The sequence below is a fragment of the Ruditapes philippinarum genome, unplaced genomic scaffold, assembly GCF_026571515.1.
Source record: "Ruditapes philippinarum isolate M1 unplaced genomic scaffold, ASM2657151v2 ctg3587_1_1_1_1, whole genome shotgun sequence".
NCBI classification, from domain to species: Eukaryota; Metazoa; Mollusca; class Bivalvia; order Venerida; family Veneridae; genus Ruditapes; species Ruditapes philippinarum.
In genome coordinates this window covers 145,176-160,945 of record NW_026865611.1, presented here as the reverse complement: position 1 = coordinate 160,945, position 15,770 = coordinate 145,176, and the positions used below count along the sequence as shown (strand labels likewise).

General features: G+C 31.0%; 1 protein-coding gene across 1 annotated transcript; it reads left to right on the top strand.

Annotated features, from left to right (window-relative positions):
- The first annotated feature begins 10,024 nt into the window (after positions 1-10,024).
- LOC132729742 (E3 ubiquitin-protein ligase TRIM71-like) lies at positions 10,025-14,397 on the top strand. The gene is made up of 2 exons (XM_060715570.1): positions 10,025-10,146; positions 12,370-14,397. The coding sequence occupies exon 2, from the start codon at positions 12,377-12,379 to the stop codon at positions 14,099-14,101; it is 1,725 nt and encodes a 574-aa protein (XP_060571553.1). The 5' UTR covers positions 10,025-10,146; positions 12,370-12,376; the 3' UTR covers positions 14,102-14,397.
- Positions 14,398-15,770: the final 1,373 nt, after the last annotated feature.

The following is a 15,770-nucleotide window of genomic DNA, read 5'->3' as shown; positions in this document are numbered from 1 at the left end:
ATAAAGATTCATCTATTGTATTCAGTCTCCGTACATTTTGTAAATTCTCTGTTCATTATTTCCGTGCCATAAGTTTTGTGTAAAGATGAAAATCACATTTCTTATGATAAATTGTTGTTTTTGCATTTTATTTTGTTTTATGTTATCATGTGACAATTAAGGGGATATAATGACTATATAAATTAGAGGAGTGATACTCTGTCCATCATAAGATGCTTCTGCTTAAGCCGGTGCTAGGGGGTGGACAGTAACTTTCACTTTCCATCACCGCTCATGAACCAATTCAATAAAACCGAGCTTGCAACATTAAAAAATTTGTCTTTTTGTGCGTTCTTTGTGCAATCTTCATTTCTCTTTATTTTAACGCCACATCAGCCGTGTGTGTGTCGTGTGTAAGTCGTAAAATGTCGCCCTGTACATTCAATCAGGGATGTTTTATTTCCAATCATTTAAGATCGCTCAGCACGACAGTATTGAAGAGTGCTTGTGGTATATTTTTAGTTCTTTCTATTCGGCTAGTGAAAAGTTGAATGGTTCATGTATTCCTCACTTGAATACTGTTTAATGACCCTTAGGATATGGAGCGTATTTTTTGAATTTGCCATTTGGCAGCTTATCTGTGACATGCAGGCTTCATAACTCTGATTCTCTTTCAAAATTCCATTTTATTTAGTTCCGGCCATTGTTTTTTCGTTTAGGGCACATGCATTCCTTTACTTGGGGACCATACGCCGCTTTTCATGGAATGGCACGAAAATGTCACATTGAATGTTCCTTGAGAACCGACGTATTAAAACATCTGCGGATGTTTAAAAATTCAAAATATCACCATAAGCATCATTAAATATTGAATTCCGCTTTAGCTGGTGCTAGGGGGCGCGGATGGAAACTTGCACTTTCCATTACCGTCCATGAACAGGCTTAATCAAACCGAGCCTGCAACATTTACAATTTTGTCGTTGTGTGCGTTCTGTAGGATTTCCTTATTTCTCCCTACTTTGATACAATAATTATTAGTTTATAATGAAAAATATTAAAAAGGTATGTGTGTTGTCATTCATTTGTTTTTTTTAAATAGCCAGAAATTCTAGTAATAAAAAAATTAATATGACTTAAATGAAATGAAATTCACAAACATGAATGTTTTTAAACAGTATGATGTGCCACAACATGCTTCGAAAGACCAATTTGGTTAAGACTAGTAATGGTTAATATTTGTTGTGATAAATTGTTTGTTAAATGTTAAATGTAATATTATATATTCTTGTGTAATGTCATTATTATTATGATGATATATGTTTCGTGCTATGCTGAACAATGTTTATAACTAAATGTAAGAGATGATGCTCTTAAATTCCTTTCAATATTATAATAAACTTCGCATGAACGTTTACAAAATTCATGAAGCATAATTTCTTGAATATTTCAACCGGTATTTACCTGTAATATTCATTTTATAAAAAAAAAGTTCATTTTATATTTTGGTCAGATTTATATGTTGTAGAGCTTTTAAAGACCCATTATGCTTCAGAAATGCAATCATTTTTATTACTCAGACATGTTTTATTATTTTTTTTGCATCTTGTTACAGTTTCAAGATTTTCTCATTTACCACATATTTGAATTATCTTTGTTTCTTTTGGTCTGTTGGCAGTTTGCATAATTATAAGGAACAAGTATTTAGAATGTAAGTCACGGACCAAAAAAATAAACAGAAACAAAACACTTATCATCATAAAAGAATAACAAACCTGATATATGATACCAGTATGTTTTAAACTGAATAGACACCATACATAATAAGTATATCTTAAACTAGGTTAACATTGCTCACGCATCTGTACAATACATTACATACTAGATTAACATTGCTCACGCATCTGTACAATACATTACATACTATTGCAGTCATAGACGGGTTTGATTTTCAGAAAAGACCCTCCGTTAAGAGTCTAACGGCATTTTTTAGTACAAGCAGGTAGTCAATCGTTTTTACATAATTCGGGTACGCTGAATCCATTTTTTGCTCTACCACGGCTGTACTCGAAGTCCTTGACCTTCTCAAGGTCAAATCAAAATGGCCGCCATTGTCCTTTATCATCTACTTAAAAAATTAAAATTTTCTGTCCATAGCGTATCGTATGTTCGTTTATCTACATGGAATAAAGTTTCAATTAATTTTAGGAATAATTGGCTGATAATTATACATGCTTTACAATTTGACTGCTGTGTCGGCCATCTTTGATTTCAAAATGGACACCTTTTTTAACAAATATAAGTAAAGTGCTTTTAAACAAATGGATCCTCTATAGGCATGAGTATCAAACATTGTAAAATGATATAAGCAACATATCATGTCGAATTGTACACACTGTGTAGGTATACTGCACACTTTAATTTACATCATTACTTCAAATTATCACAGGTCATTCCTTTTGGACAATTAATGTATATCATGTAACTGAGATCCCAAATGTCTCACAGAAAACCTGCAAATTTTAATTTACCATTAGATGTTTAAGGTTTTTTTTATTTTGATAGAATAGTTTTGTGTAAACCTTTATGGACACTAGGTCATTTTATATTTAAATGCCAAGAGTCAAGGTCAGTATGTAAATATTTTAAATATTGCCTGTCATCTTCAAAGGTCAGCGACTATATATGTCTCTGGGCCCGCATGTCTTTGCAACAATTTGTATTGTACGACCCGATTTAAAATAAAAAAACAACAGAATCACTAAAAACGATCAAAACGGCAAAATTAAAATGTTGTAGGCTCGATTTGATTGAGCTTGTACATAAACATTATTGAAATTGCAAGGTACCGTCCAAGCACCCTATTACACCGGCCTACGCAAAATTCATATATCAAAGGGGAAATTGAAAAATTTGGAATTTAGAAATATCCGCAGATGTGTTTATACGATATTTTTTATTGTTGTATTGATATAGCTACTTTATAAAGGGTCGTATTTATCAATCAAACTTTAAACATGCCTAGACATGGTTAAAAATAGATCATCTATTTATTAATTGAAATAAACTCAAATAAATGGTAAAGTCATTTTAATCTTTATTATCTTTCACTTTGAAAAAAGTATCGCAAACATGAACCATAAATAGTCTACGAGCATGCACTGTCTTACAGTTAAATAATAGAAAGAGCACCGAAACACGAGGCTATCTGATTTGTACGAGTATAAACCAGATTGCCGAGTGTTTTGGTGTTCTTTCTCTTTTGTATCATAGTCAAACATGACAGCACGTTCCCTGTTGTCATAATATGAAAATCCAGAAAAAATTAACCAATGAACGAGCATTTGAATATGATATTTCTGCCCCTTTCTCTGCCGTCACAATAAGTAAACCCCAGCAAACACGAACCAATCAACGGGCATTATCTGGAGTGCGGGTAAGTGATACCTGCACTCCAGTTACCGCACTGTGCATGTATATGTATACGATTTAACTCTGACAATTTTTCAACAGAACGGTCCACAAACTATGATACAATGAATAATATAGAGTAAAACATTATAGGTCTACCGCGGGTATTTGATGATGGTACATGCATAGAAGATTAGACAGATAATTGATACCAATTTTGCAATTAATATATTGACGATTTACCGCTGTTTACCCTTTTTTATTAACACATAATAATTTTATAGAGCATTTTGGGTTTTTGCTACTAAATCTTGTAACATATGCCATCGAAGCCTATGTCTTTAAATTTTATTAATTTAACTGATAATACGAGATTTGTTTGCGTTTTGTCTTAATTCATTGATATTTATTCATTCATTGTCATAGTTAATATCAACGTCTTCATTATAATTATGTTACTTTGCCAAGGACGCTGCGCCTTATTCTACCAATGTTTTAAAATCATTCAAGTGACTAAGATATTTTCAAATCTTCATACTTATTATGTTCTTGTATTGGTTATCTTTCAAGAAATTGATGAGTATCTTATTCCATTTTGATATAACATATTTTGATGTCATTTGCCACAATATAGCTATTTAATCCATATTTTTTCTACTATCACTCAATGATATTACTTTGGTATTTCTTAGTGTAATTTTAGTCACTAAAATGTGTACCAACTATTTTTGCACTATCCTGACAATTATGTAAAACAAAGATAAACAAGGGTGTGCCACTTTCCTTGTTATTCTTGTTTTCCATTTTTTACATTGAAGGCATGGTTACTGTAGTCTTACAAGTTTTACAAACATTAGTAACATCAAGAAGCATTTATTTATATCTTCAGTAAAACTTGATATTTTTAAAAAGCATCCATGATTAAATGACAAAGATACTGACACAACCATCAATGTTCTAAATTGATCTATCAAGCTATCTACCTAATGTTTAAGCATTACAAGTAGTCCTAATGTGCCACAAATGTATGCCCAGTTATGCCAATATCCATCTAATAAATGACAGATTTAAATATTTTTACCCGTACACCGCCTGCTCTAGGTCAATCAAAACAGATAATTTAATACCACATGATAACAAAATAAACGACAAAAGTCCTAACACAGGGGCCTCAACCACCATGTTCTTGTCGGGTTACCTATATAAGCAAATGAAATATTATCCTCATGCACGAAGCTCGGCACTAGTATGTAGGGGCTTCCATGGGATAAACGCCATATGGAATATTTCTCTTACAATAAGAAACATTAACTCTTTTTGTTCAGGAAAGTAGTCTATTTCATGAAAAAAAATATATATATATATATTTCGAATGCCAGCCTGGATGGCGATTCCTATATTACTTTTGGAAATACTAAGACTTTTTTTAAATATCATGTCGTGCATGAAAAATGTTTGATCGGATTCCCCACCAATGAACTTTTACCAACTTGTGTTTCTTGATTGACATGACCCTGATCTTTGGACTGTTGAATTGGCTCTCAATCATTTCATGTCCCAGTACATGTTCTTGCGCAATTGACATTGACATAAGAAATAACCAAACAATTTTCATGGTATCCCTATTTGAAGATTAAGTAATAATATAAAGTATATCATTTCCCAATCCTTTATAGGCCGTATATTTATGCTCAACTCTTTTTTTCAAAATCCATCTCTTAATGACAGAATACTTAAATGCACATCTTTTTTCAAGCACTTTCAAGTCTAACTTGATTAGTCGAGCTTCAAACTGGGTCTTTCTTATGACATTGTATCAATGTGCCACACATTAATGCCTGTTATCTTAACGTTTGTTTCTTTTTGTTGAGCCTTTTGCCTCCATAACCAATGATTCATCCTATAGGTTGGGGGTATACGGAATTAATCTAAACGCCTAATTGTGATCGCAAATACCCCTAACTATCATAAAAGGACGCTCGGACAGATAGACAGACGAACAGACATTTGAGCAGGTCCCCCCTCAGAGCGATACAAATCCAATTTAAAAAACATCGAAATAATTTAAAGAACATGCATTGTATTCTTAGTATTATAAAAATAACAACTTGATGTCAAAGTGAACGCAAATACGACTCTCATTCACGTTGTATTAGGGTATAAACTGTGACCTTTTTGCACCATAAAGTTTGTAGTTTTAATGGATGTTTTTTCAAAATCTGCGCTTTGAAGTCTTAATAAGTATCACTGTACTTCTAATAAAAGAAAACATGCCTGGTAAAATGTCTTCTCGTGCTTGTTAACTTTAATTATAACACAGTGTATAAATAGGACATTGTCAGCCATTTTGAAATCCAAGATGGCTGCCGCAATAAATTTTGTTGTTTTTGCATCTATTCTTCTCGTACACACTTCAGCATACTAAAATTAACAAAGTCTTAAATTAAAATGCCAAAAAATATGTATGTATCTCGCCAATGGGAAAATAAAAGTAAAATTAAAAAATTCAATGGCGGTCATTTTGAAATTGATTTTTAAAGGTCAAGGACTAAAAATACAGCCGTGGTAGAGCAAAAAATGAATTCAGCGTACTCGAAATAGGTAAGTAAACCCAACTACCTGCTTTTACCAAAAAATGCCGTGAGGATGAACATTTTCCCAAAATCAAACCAGTCTATACAGTTTGAATATTTTGACTTACACTTCTATCATCGTGATTTTTTTTTTGCATTTGTATTCTTCAATAGAAATAACTATAACAATGTCCTGTCAAAGATACAGATTTTGCTACAATTTTCAATTTTAAACAAAAGCATTATCTTGATATCTTAGCCGAATTATTTTGCAAGGTAACAAAACAAATTGATGTCATTTATGCCATTATATCTAATGCTATCTTTCGATATAAATCATAAATGTCTAGTTTGTTTGAATATGAAACAATTATATACCTTACTAAAATAGAAAATGATCCAATAGAAAATTTAACTTGTAATTTTAAAAAAAAATTCAAATTAAAAACGTCTGCTTTTTATGTTTTTTGTTTATCTTCTACCGCGATATGTAAGTACCTGTAATAGTTTGAAAATCAAATAAGAGCGCTAAAAACGCGTGCGGGGTTTGTAAGATGTCAAGCGAATTAGTTAGATCATACCGAAATGATCCTTTTTGCGACGGACGCGCCCTCAGGCGCGTTCAGAGCTAAGTCATCTACACATGGGATTTCGTTGGCTACACTCGCGCAATGTGTCCTAAACCAATCAACAGCCCAAGAAATAGTACATGAATTTGATCCTTCAAAACTCCCATACTTTGTCTGGATATCTTAATGTCTTCCATATTTAGCCTTTTCAATTTCAAATTAAGTTATCCAAGTTAAAATATGAACGTATATTATTGATAAAAACGTTGTAGTCCCGTAGTATTATTGCGCAATATGCAAATTACTGCTGAAACGATTTACCGCTGTCGAAAAAGTAGGACAGCAAATTATACTTCAATAAAGGTGTAACCTCTGAGTTCCAAGACATTATTAGTAGGAAATAAATATTTCTACATTATACAAAACATTATTATTAACAAATCAAAAGTTTTTCGTGACTCTAGGATAACTCGCGCATTAATAAAAGAAGAACTATTTTCGTGACTCATACCGCGGGTTTAGCTGAATATTCAGCAGTTATTAATATATTAGATACAGTACAATGGCTAGTATAAATATCTATTTTTGAAAATGCATGTAAGACACTTTACCGCCATGTAGTCTTTCATGGTAAGGAAGTTATAATATCAGTTCTACTTCCGATTCTTGTGGTTTGTTTACATATTTTACTAGGTCATGATATGAGTTAACCTTCGCTATTCTAAAAATAGATTCTGCTTTACCTGTTCTGATTTTTGGACAGGCGATTAGGAAGTACACATGTAATTAATTAACCAGAGGATTGTAATGCAATACTTTTAGAAATGCTATACAATTGTAAGAAGCAAACAAGTTGAAATTGGAATTTAGTGTGAAATTGAAAAGGACAACTAAACACTGTAGTGCTTAAGTGACATTTAAATTAAAATAAAAACGATGTGCTCTGGCCTCTACATCTTTACCTTGTAAATAAAAAAAATCTAAGAAATACACTATTAATTGCTGATGATTTTAACCAATTTTTTTTAGTGAGACATATCCAAGAGAAATAAAAATACAAATTACTTATATTTTATTGTCTGTATGCCCACTATGATATAACACGAAGCAATTCTAAATAGCATTCTCAAATGTATAATGTATTATGTTTGAAGTTTATTTGCCTGGATTTATTCTAGAAATATTTCGTTGATAGTTTTTTTTCTATTTACATATCATTTCTTAGAATAAATCGATAAGGACACTGATTTACAAGTTTGACCAGAGTTTTTAGGCATAAATTTCATTCTGTATTTAAGTGCTTGAAAGTAGAAAATCTGAATTATATCAATTTGGGACACAAAATATATTGCTCTACAAATCTCGAACTTGTATGGAACAAATTTTCTCTGTTATATATTTTGTGTTTTGTTTTTGTTTTGTTTTTTTTTCTAAAAGAAGCCTTAATGAATGTCTCTCCGGTTGCATGTCCGTCGCATTCAGTGCTGCAGCACTTTAATTAAAAGTGTTAAAATATCGGTTACCAGGAATTCTCATTTCGAGAATAATTTTTCATTACACTGTACATAAAAATCACCACACAATCAGTGCATTGTTATGAATGAAAAATGCTTACGTAACTTATATTTCTTGCATATCAGACTGGCGTTTCCGTTAGTTTTACCCATGTCGGAAATTTCATCTGGCATGGGGGGTGCCAGATGAGTCGCGTGCTGTAAAATGGCACGCTTAGGATGACGTCATATTACCGTTATGAATAAAGTTGCAATTTCATACGCTGTTGTAAGAAAGTAGTTACGGTTGTCACGATATAAATTTGGATAAAGAATTTAAAATATAATGGAATATGGTAGAATATGCAAGAAAAAATATCTGACATATGTTTGCCTCGTTACCGCCCAATGGGCGGATAACCTCGGGACGGATATTCCGAACCACAACATATGACAGATATTATTAGTCTAGCTCACATTACAGTAACAGACGCCTTCCAAAAAATATTATTAGATCTAAACGAGATGTGTTTGAATCGTATTTTCTGAAATTGTTACAAATTCAATATTCCTTACATGTATTTTCTTTGTCTAAAATTTGCCACAATTGGCCACAAAATAATAGATAATCGCAATGATTTTTAAATGGTATTTGATATAGAATAGACACGCTATTGCTGTCTTAAATTATTGTTAATGAACTGTTATAATTAAACCATGATGCAAATGCGTGTTCGGCATGTAGTCATAACACAATTTATGAATCATGAATATGCACTAACCAGTTCAAAAGACATAAATCAGGATAAACTGCCGACATTTGAGACTTAGAAATATATGATCAGTGAGTGTGCAAGTTGTGCTACATTTCAGAACGGACACAAATTTCTATTGAAAAACCTCTGGGCGTATTTAAAGTAAACCATTAGTATTTAATCAAACATATGTTAAATATCAAGTTCTTCATCAAACTTAATATCTAATAAATCAGTATTCACACAGTCAATAGATATTTAACCTTTCTTATTGTTCGTGAATAATATCTTTTTGGAAAGAATTCAACAATGGTGGGTTTTTGTAAATTGTTCAACATGAAATTCAAGAAAATATGCGACGCACAGGTTCTTGAATATTTATGGAGATGTTTAACTATGCTCATTAATGTTTAAATTTCTCATTCAAATTTTGTACAAAGACGTAATAACTTATTTGCTGAAATTCATACAACACATGTGGTCTGGCCTTATTTAGAACAGACAGACTAACGAAATAAAAACAAAGAAAAACAACAACAACAAAACATTGTTCATGTTGACTCGGCAAACGCTATGATAAGACGTTATTTGATTATATTATTTCACATTTATTGATTACATTTGTTGATCGCTGTTACATAGATTCTGTTTTGTGTAATTTGAGTTGAACGTATAAATAAATTACAATAAACTGAGTATATATATAATAATTGCATTTAATATCCATTAAAATAACATACTTGTTTCAATAACCGTATCTACATGAAAAATTTATTGTAAATATAAATGCATAGGGTTTACAAATTAAGTCCTTAATAACAGTTATTAACGCACAAATAAATCAGTTGAATTTTGGCGTATTTTTTAAACTTTCTTAAATTCAAATTTACGTTATCATATATCATATATATGTTCCCAGAAAGGTTTTTAACTTTTCTACATTTTTTTAACACAGTAAACCTATAAAGAGCTATTATACATATACAAGTAGGTTTAATTAATTTTGAAACTGTTACAAAAAGCCAAATCGTTTATATAAAAAAGAGATGAAGAGATATTTTATTTTTTATTTGACAGCAGAATCGATTATGATTATTGCCAAATCTAATATTTATGGAGTTATATATAAGAATATGATTTATCTTTAAAATTAAGCTCAATGTATGTAAAACCTTATTAAAACATTTGGTTCTACTATTTAATATATATATGATATAGATCTGTAATATATGTAAATTAGTTCCTTGGCAAGGTAGATAAAAGATGTACCACTTGAAAAAGCATGTAAATTAAGTTGTTTCCCCTGAGTTCTATATTTAGAACTTCCGCTTCAAAGTTCATGTTTGAACGGCAAAAGTAAGAAAGAAAGGTAAGAATATATACGTATATATATTTTTTTTTGTTGTAAAATATTTCAAAAGTAAGTGTGCACGAAGGAAAACGTCTATTCGCATATGTATAAATAAACATATTCAACTGCAAACACCGTAAGTCTATGATTTATCGATGAATTGATAACCAAAATGTAGGTCAACTATTCAACAATTCAACAATTTTCTGAAAATTAGAATTAGGCTCACAGGAAAGTACTTAATTGTTAAGTAGGGATACGTTTTATTCTTTCTAAGGTAATAAAACTGTGGGCCTACTATATGACAGGCGCTTTAGTGTAAAATTAAGAATTATCAAACGTTTTGTTGGCACAGGCTATCACGCAGACGCTTATGTAGCCAATATAGGATATAGGCTATCACGCAGACGCTTATGTAGACAATATAGGATATAAAGTAAAACGCAGTAGAGTGTTTATCGCAAGTACTATATTCTCTATATTGTCTGCATTTTACTATATGTTCAAGGTTACTGTATGCCTGTCTGATGTTTTGTTAAATATATTAAAGTTAATCGCTCCCATAAAAGAAAAACAACCTTGGCCGATTATGTTATACACATTATATGTGGTAATACTTATCTTTATACAAGGTGCTATGTTAATCCCTAGAGGCTATAAGCTGGGATGTACGATAACTTATGTCCCAGCTATAAGCAATTAAATCATGCAAATATGAAGTCACACTTACCTTATCATAAACAACTATTATCAATAAGCGAGGAACGCAGACAATATAAATATAGATATATAGTGAAAAAAGAATTTTGCAGACATGTATTTCTTTTATTAACACTATAGAACATATAGTGAAATGCAGACGATATATAGTATATAGTACTTTCAAGAAACGAAGACAATATAGATATATAGTGAAAGTGAATTTTGCAGACATGTATTTCTTTTATTGACAGTATGGAACATATAGTAAAATACAGACGATATAAAGTATATAGTACTTACAAGAAGCGCAGATAATAAAGATATATAGTGAAAATGAATTTTGCAGACGTGTATTTCCTTTATTAACAGTATAGAACATAAAGTAAAATCAGGTACGTATATTAATATACGTACCTGGTAAAATGCAGACAATTTAGAGTACATAGTAATTGCAAGAAACGCAAATTATGTAGATATAAGTGATTTGATATGATAAACACGTTTTTTAATGAAATTATATTTATATTTTTACATCACAGTTCACATTGATTTTTTGTTGATTTTTTTTTATATAATTGTAAATGCTTGATAACATTGTTTGATCAACTATTTGATGATTACTTTGTAGATGAACTAAGTATAAATACCAATTAAAAATATTTTCTGTTCTTAAAATTTATTTTGAAAACTATTGTCCCCATTTAAATTCTGCCCATTAAAGTTAACAAAATTTATATTAGACATTTTAACTTAAATTCATAAAAGTTAATTCAAATCAAGCATAGTATGTCTAAAAACCTTTCTATTTATTATTTATAATTGATATCATCTTAATAAAAAATCATAGAAAAATATTTCTATTTTTTAAATTCTAATTTATAATCAATAATCATACCATACGAATCTCTAATATCTTAAAATTTTAATCTTAAAAATACAAATCTAAACAGCTTTCAAGTGTCTAATTTACAGCTTCTAGTTCTATATTGTCTGCGTTTTGTGAAAACACTATGTATCTATATTGTCTGCGTTTTACTATACATGTATATCCTATAGTGTCTGCATAAGCGTCTGCGTTTTAGACCGACCCCGTTTTGTTAAAATTGAATTTACATTTAAAGCGAAAGCAACATACATGTATATCGAAAAAAATGAAGAATGTGCATGGATTAATTTACGTTGTTAATTTAATTAACTATTGAAAGTTAAATTCAAAAGTTGAACTATTGAAAAGAATTTTCAAACAACTTTAATTAACAGCCTGATTGTTGACATACATGCATTCTTTATTTTATAGATAGATTATTTAATCTTGGATAATCAAACGTGTTAAACAAATTTGTATTACCTGACTAAATTGTGCAGATGAAAACAAAATATTTAAAGAGTAGGATTGACATTCATGTGTTTGATTTTAGATAGATCTCATTGACAAGATGGTGAAGTTCATGCAAGAATTATACTTAATGTCTTACTTATTACCCATGATAATAATTTATCTTCCGTAAAATACATGTTTCTTTCCGATCTTTATTCCAGATCAAATATGGAAGTGTCAGGGAAATTAGCTGTTTCTTCAGAACAAGATTCCAATCTTTACTGCCTTCCATGCGACCGAGATGGTTTAAAAGAACCAGATTTTGGTTATTGCCAGGACTGCGAGGAATATCTTTGTGAGAGTTGTTATAAACACCACCGGAAACAAAAACCTTCCATGAACCACGTTCTGCTTGATCAGGACAGAATGCCACAACAATCTAAGTCTGGGAATATAAAAAATGATAAAATAACTGATTTTTGTACGAAACATAGCGACAAACTACTGGAATTCTTTTGTAACACGCATAATTCTGATGTCTGTTACGTTTGTATGACTCTAGAACACAAGCACTGCAAAGTAGACTATATTCAAAATGTTTCAGGAAATTTGTCTGGTGAGCTTGAAAAATTGATTTACAGAATGGAGACACTGATTCAAAAGTGTAAATCTAATGTCAAAATTGCCGAGACTGCTACAACAAACATAGAACAAATGTACAAGGCCGTTGTTGAAGATATAAAAGTTTTTAGAAATGAAATAAACGAATGTCTGGATAAGATGGAAGCCGAAATTATGAGGGACGCTAAAACTCGTGCATTGACAGCAAAGTGTAAACAAGAAAATGTTAAAACAGGTAGCTTACATATCGCAGAGGGAATGTCAAGTACAATGTCAATGCTCAAGTTTCTGGGCGACGAAAACAAGCAGAACAAGCTGTTTATTGAGATGAAACATGCTGGACCTCAAGTTTCAAGACTGTCAGATCAAGAGAAACAATTAGTTGAAGATAATAAAACGGATGGCGAAGTAAACTTTATCCGAAACGAAATGATGCTTAGTCAGTTCAAACATAACACATCTCTAGGAACGATTTCTACATACGGGAGACCTTGTGCAGAAAGTGCAGTATATGTCCATTATGAAAGAACAATTCAAGTGCAAAACTCCTCTGGTAACAGACAATGTAATATCTCTGGAATGATACTGATTTCCTCAACAAATATGATCGTCGCTGACAAAAATAATAACAAAATTAAAACAATAAATATAGACGAAGGAACGCTGGTATCAGAGATAATCCTGTCTTCATCACCACGAGATGTTATAAAACTTCCACAAAATAAATTTGCTGTTGCATTATGTGATAAAAAGTTTATCCAGATAATGTCTTACACTGACATAAGTTTGTCTTTAGATCGTCGTATAGATGTCGGAGAAATATGTTATTGTGTAGCTTATTGTCAGGACAAGTTAGTAGTAGGCTGTAATTATAATCCAGGAAAGCTGGTTATTCTGGATTTAGATGGAAATATCATACAGGTGTTTGATACTCCTGGATTGTTTGATGGACCCGAAAAGATTGTTTTCAACAGAGATAAGAAGTTCATGTATGTGTCTGATTACTTCTACTGTAAAGGTCACAGCAAGTGTATGAAACTGGACTGGCAAGGTAATGTTCTACAAAGATTTGAGGATCAAGGATATAAATGTCCTCAAGGAATACAAGAGTTGGAAGATGGTACATTGTTAGTTTGCTACACAGAGAGTAGCAATATTGTAAGATTGTCGAGCAGCTTCAAGAAATGTGAAATTGTAGGATTAGAGAACATTTGTAATCCACTGGCTGTATTATACAATGATAGAGATCATAAACTGTACATAAGTTGTTCATCTGAAGAAGAAAGATATTCTAGTAATATAATCAAGATATTTAGTGTAAAATGGACTTAGAGATATGTAACCGTTCAATTTATTTACTTGGAGTGTAATCTAGTATTTATAGAAGACAATTACCGTAATTATAAGAAACGGTAGTGTATCCATTTCATTTACTGTAAAGGAGAAAAATATTTCCAAAAGTATACTGACAGTGACATTTGTATAATATATTGTATCATATAATTTTGTCAATAAATATTTTAATTCACCAGAAATGATCTTTAAATTGATAAAAAAAAGCCCAGCAGTTAATACATTTAAGACATCCTAGTTACTTTTGAGATAAAAATAAATCAGTAGAGTTTCTTTTTGCTGGTATTTATGTATATTCAGGCCTCGACACTAACTTTTTAGCAGGTGGTAAGTTGGACCACTAGATTTGAAATTAAGGTGGTCCTTCCAGGAATCAGGTAGTCAATTATTATTATTATTATTATTATTATTATTTTTATATCATTTTACTGCAAATTTAGAAAAAAATATGCTTAGAATTGATGACAAAGATGTATTATTAACCTTAAGAAAACAGATTTTTTAGATATATATTTGTTTTCTTATCAGATATTAAGGACAGCAAGTTAGTAGGTATTCTATCGGGCAGATATTTTTTGTCTCGTTCAGAAATACACAACAGGGCTCTTATTTATACTAACTTTTATATTGAAGTGATTTCTCCCTCAACTCAAGTTAGGGAATAGTGAAACCATTTTCTTACTGTTATTAAAATATTCATTGCTGATACGTGGTACGACTTATAATTATGATAATTACATTTATCTTTTATAGATTAACAAATAAAACTAATAAATTATCTTAAAACAAGGAAATATCAAAGGGATAAAAATGATAACAACGTTTTATATAACTAAAGTTTAGCTTATTTTTCTCACTCATTTATTATGAATACAGAATTTTTATCTCCCTGTTGCTTGTGGGTTGATATTTATTTTTGACATCGGGTATTTTTAACCCTTTAAAGTAGTTTCTGGAGGAAATAGATCTTTATCGCTAAACAGTTAAAATTAAGATAAGAAGCAAAGAATTATTAGATGTATTTTTTCAGTTCCTTTTGTTGCTGCCATTATTTAAGTATATGAAATTTTAAGTTGATCTGATATCCCATACAATATCATAATTACCATCGTCGGATACCCACGGTTGATTAACATGTAACATAACATAAATGTTAATGGTTCCGCCGTAGGTATCAGACGATGCATAATTACTAGCATCATTTGAATGAATTTTGTTCCATAATTAATATCACAAATTCTTAACTCTTTTAACTTGCATAAACAAAATTTTAGCAAAGTGAACTTCTTTTACTAATCAGAGATTAATGAAACATATAAATGTACATCAGACAAATGATTATAAACGTTAAATGTTTATAATATGTTTTTGACCAAATCACCATTCTCCCAAATGAGCCTTGCATCAAAGAGAAAATTCAAGTGGTCAGACGGACCAGTGGCTTTTAAAATTAGGTGGTCCTTGCCAAAATCAGGTGGTCTCGGACCAACGGACCACCGCTAATGTCGAGGCCTGATATTATTGTATTAGGTGAAACATAAATCAAGCGGAACATCTAGGAACAGCAAATAACGATAAGTGCGTGTTTGATAGAGAATAATGATAATTTGATCACTTTTCATGTATGCCTAATGCCTTGTCCTGTTTT

Excerpts from the sequence above, each read along its gene's own strand:
- LOC132729742 (XM_060715570.1), top strand. The coding sequence starts at position 12,377 with ATGGAAGTGTCAGGGAAATTAGCTGTTTCTTCAGAACAAGATTCCAAT.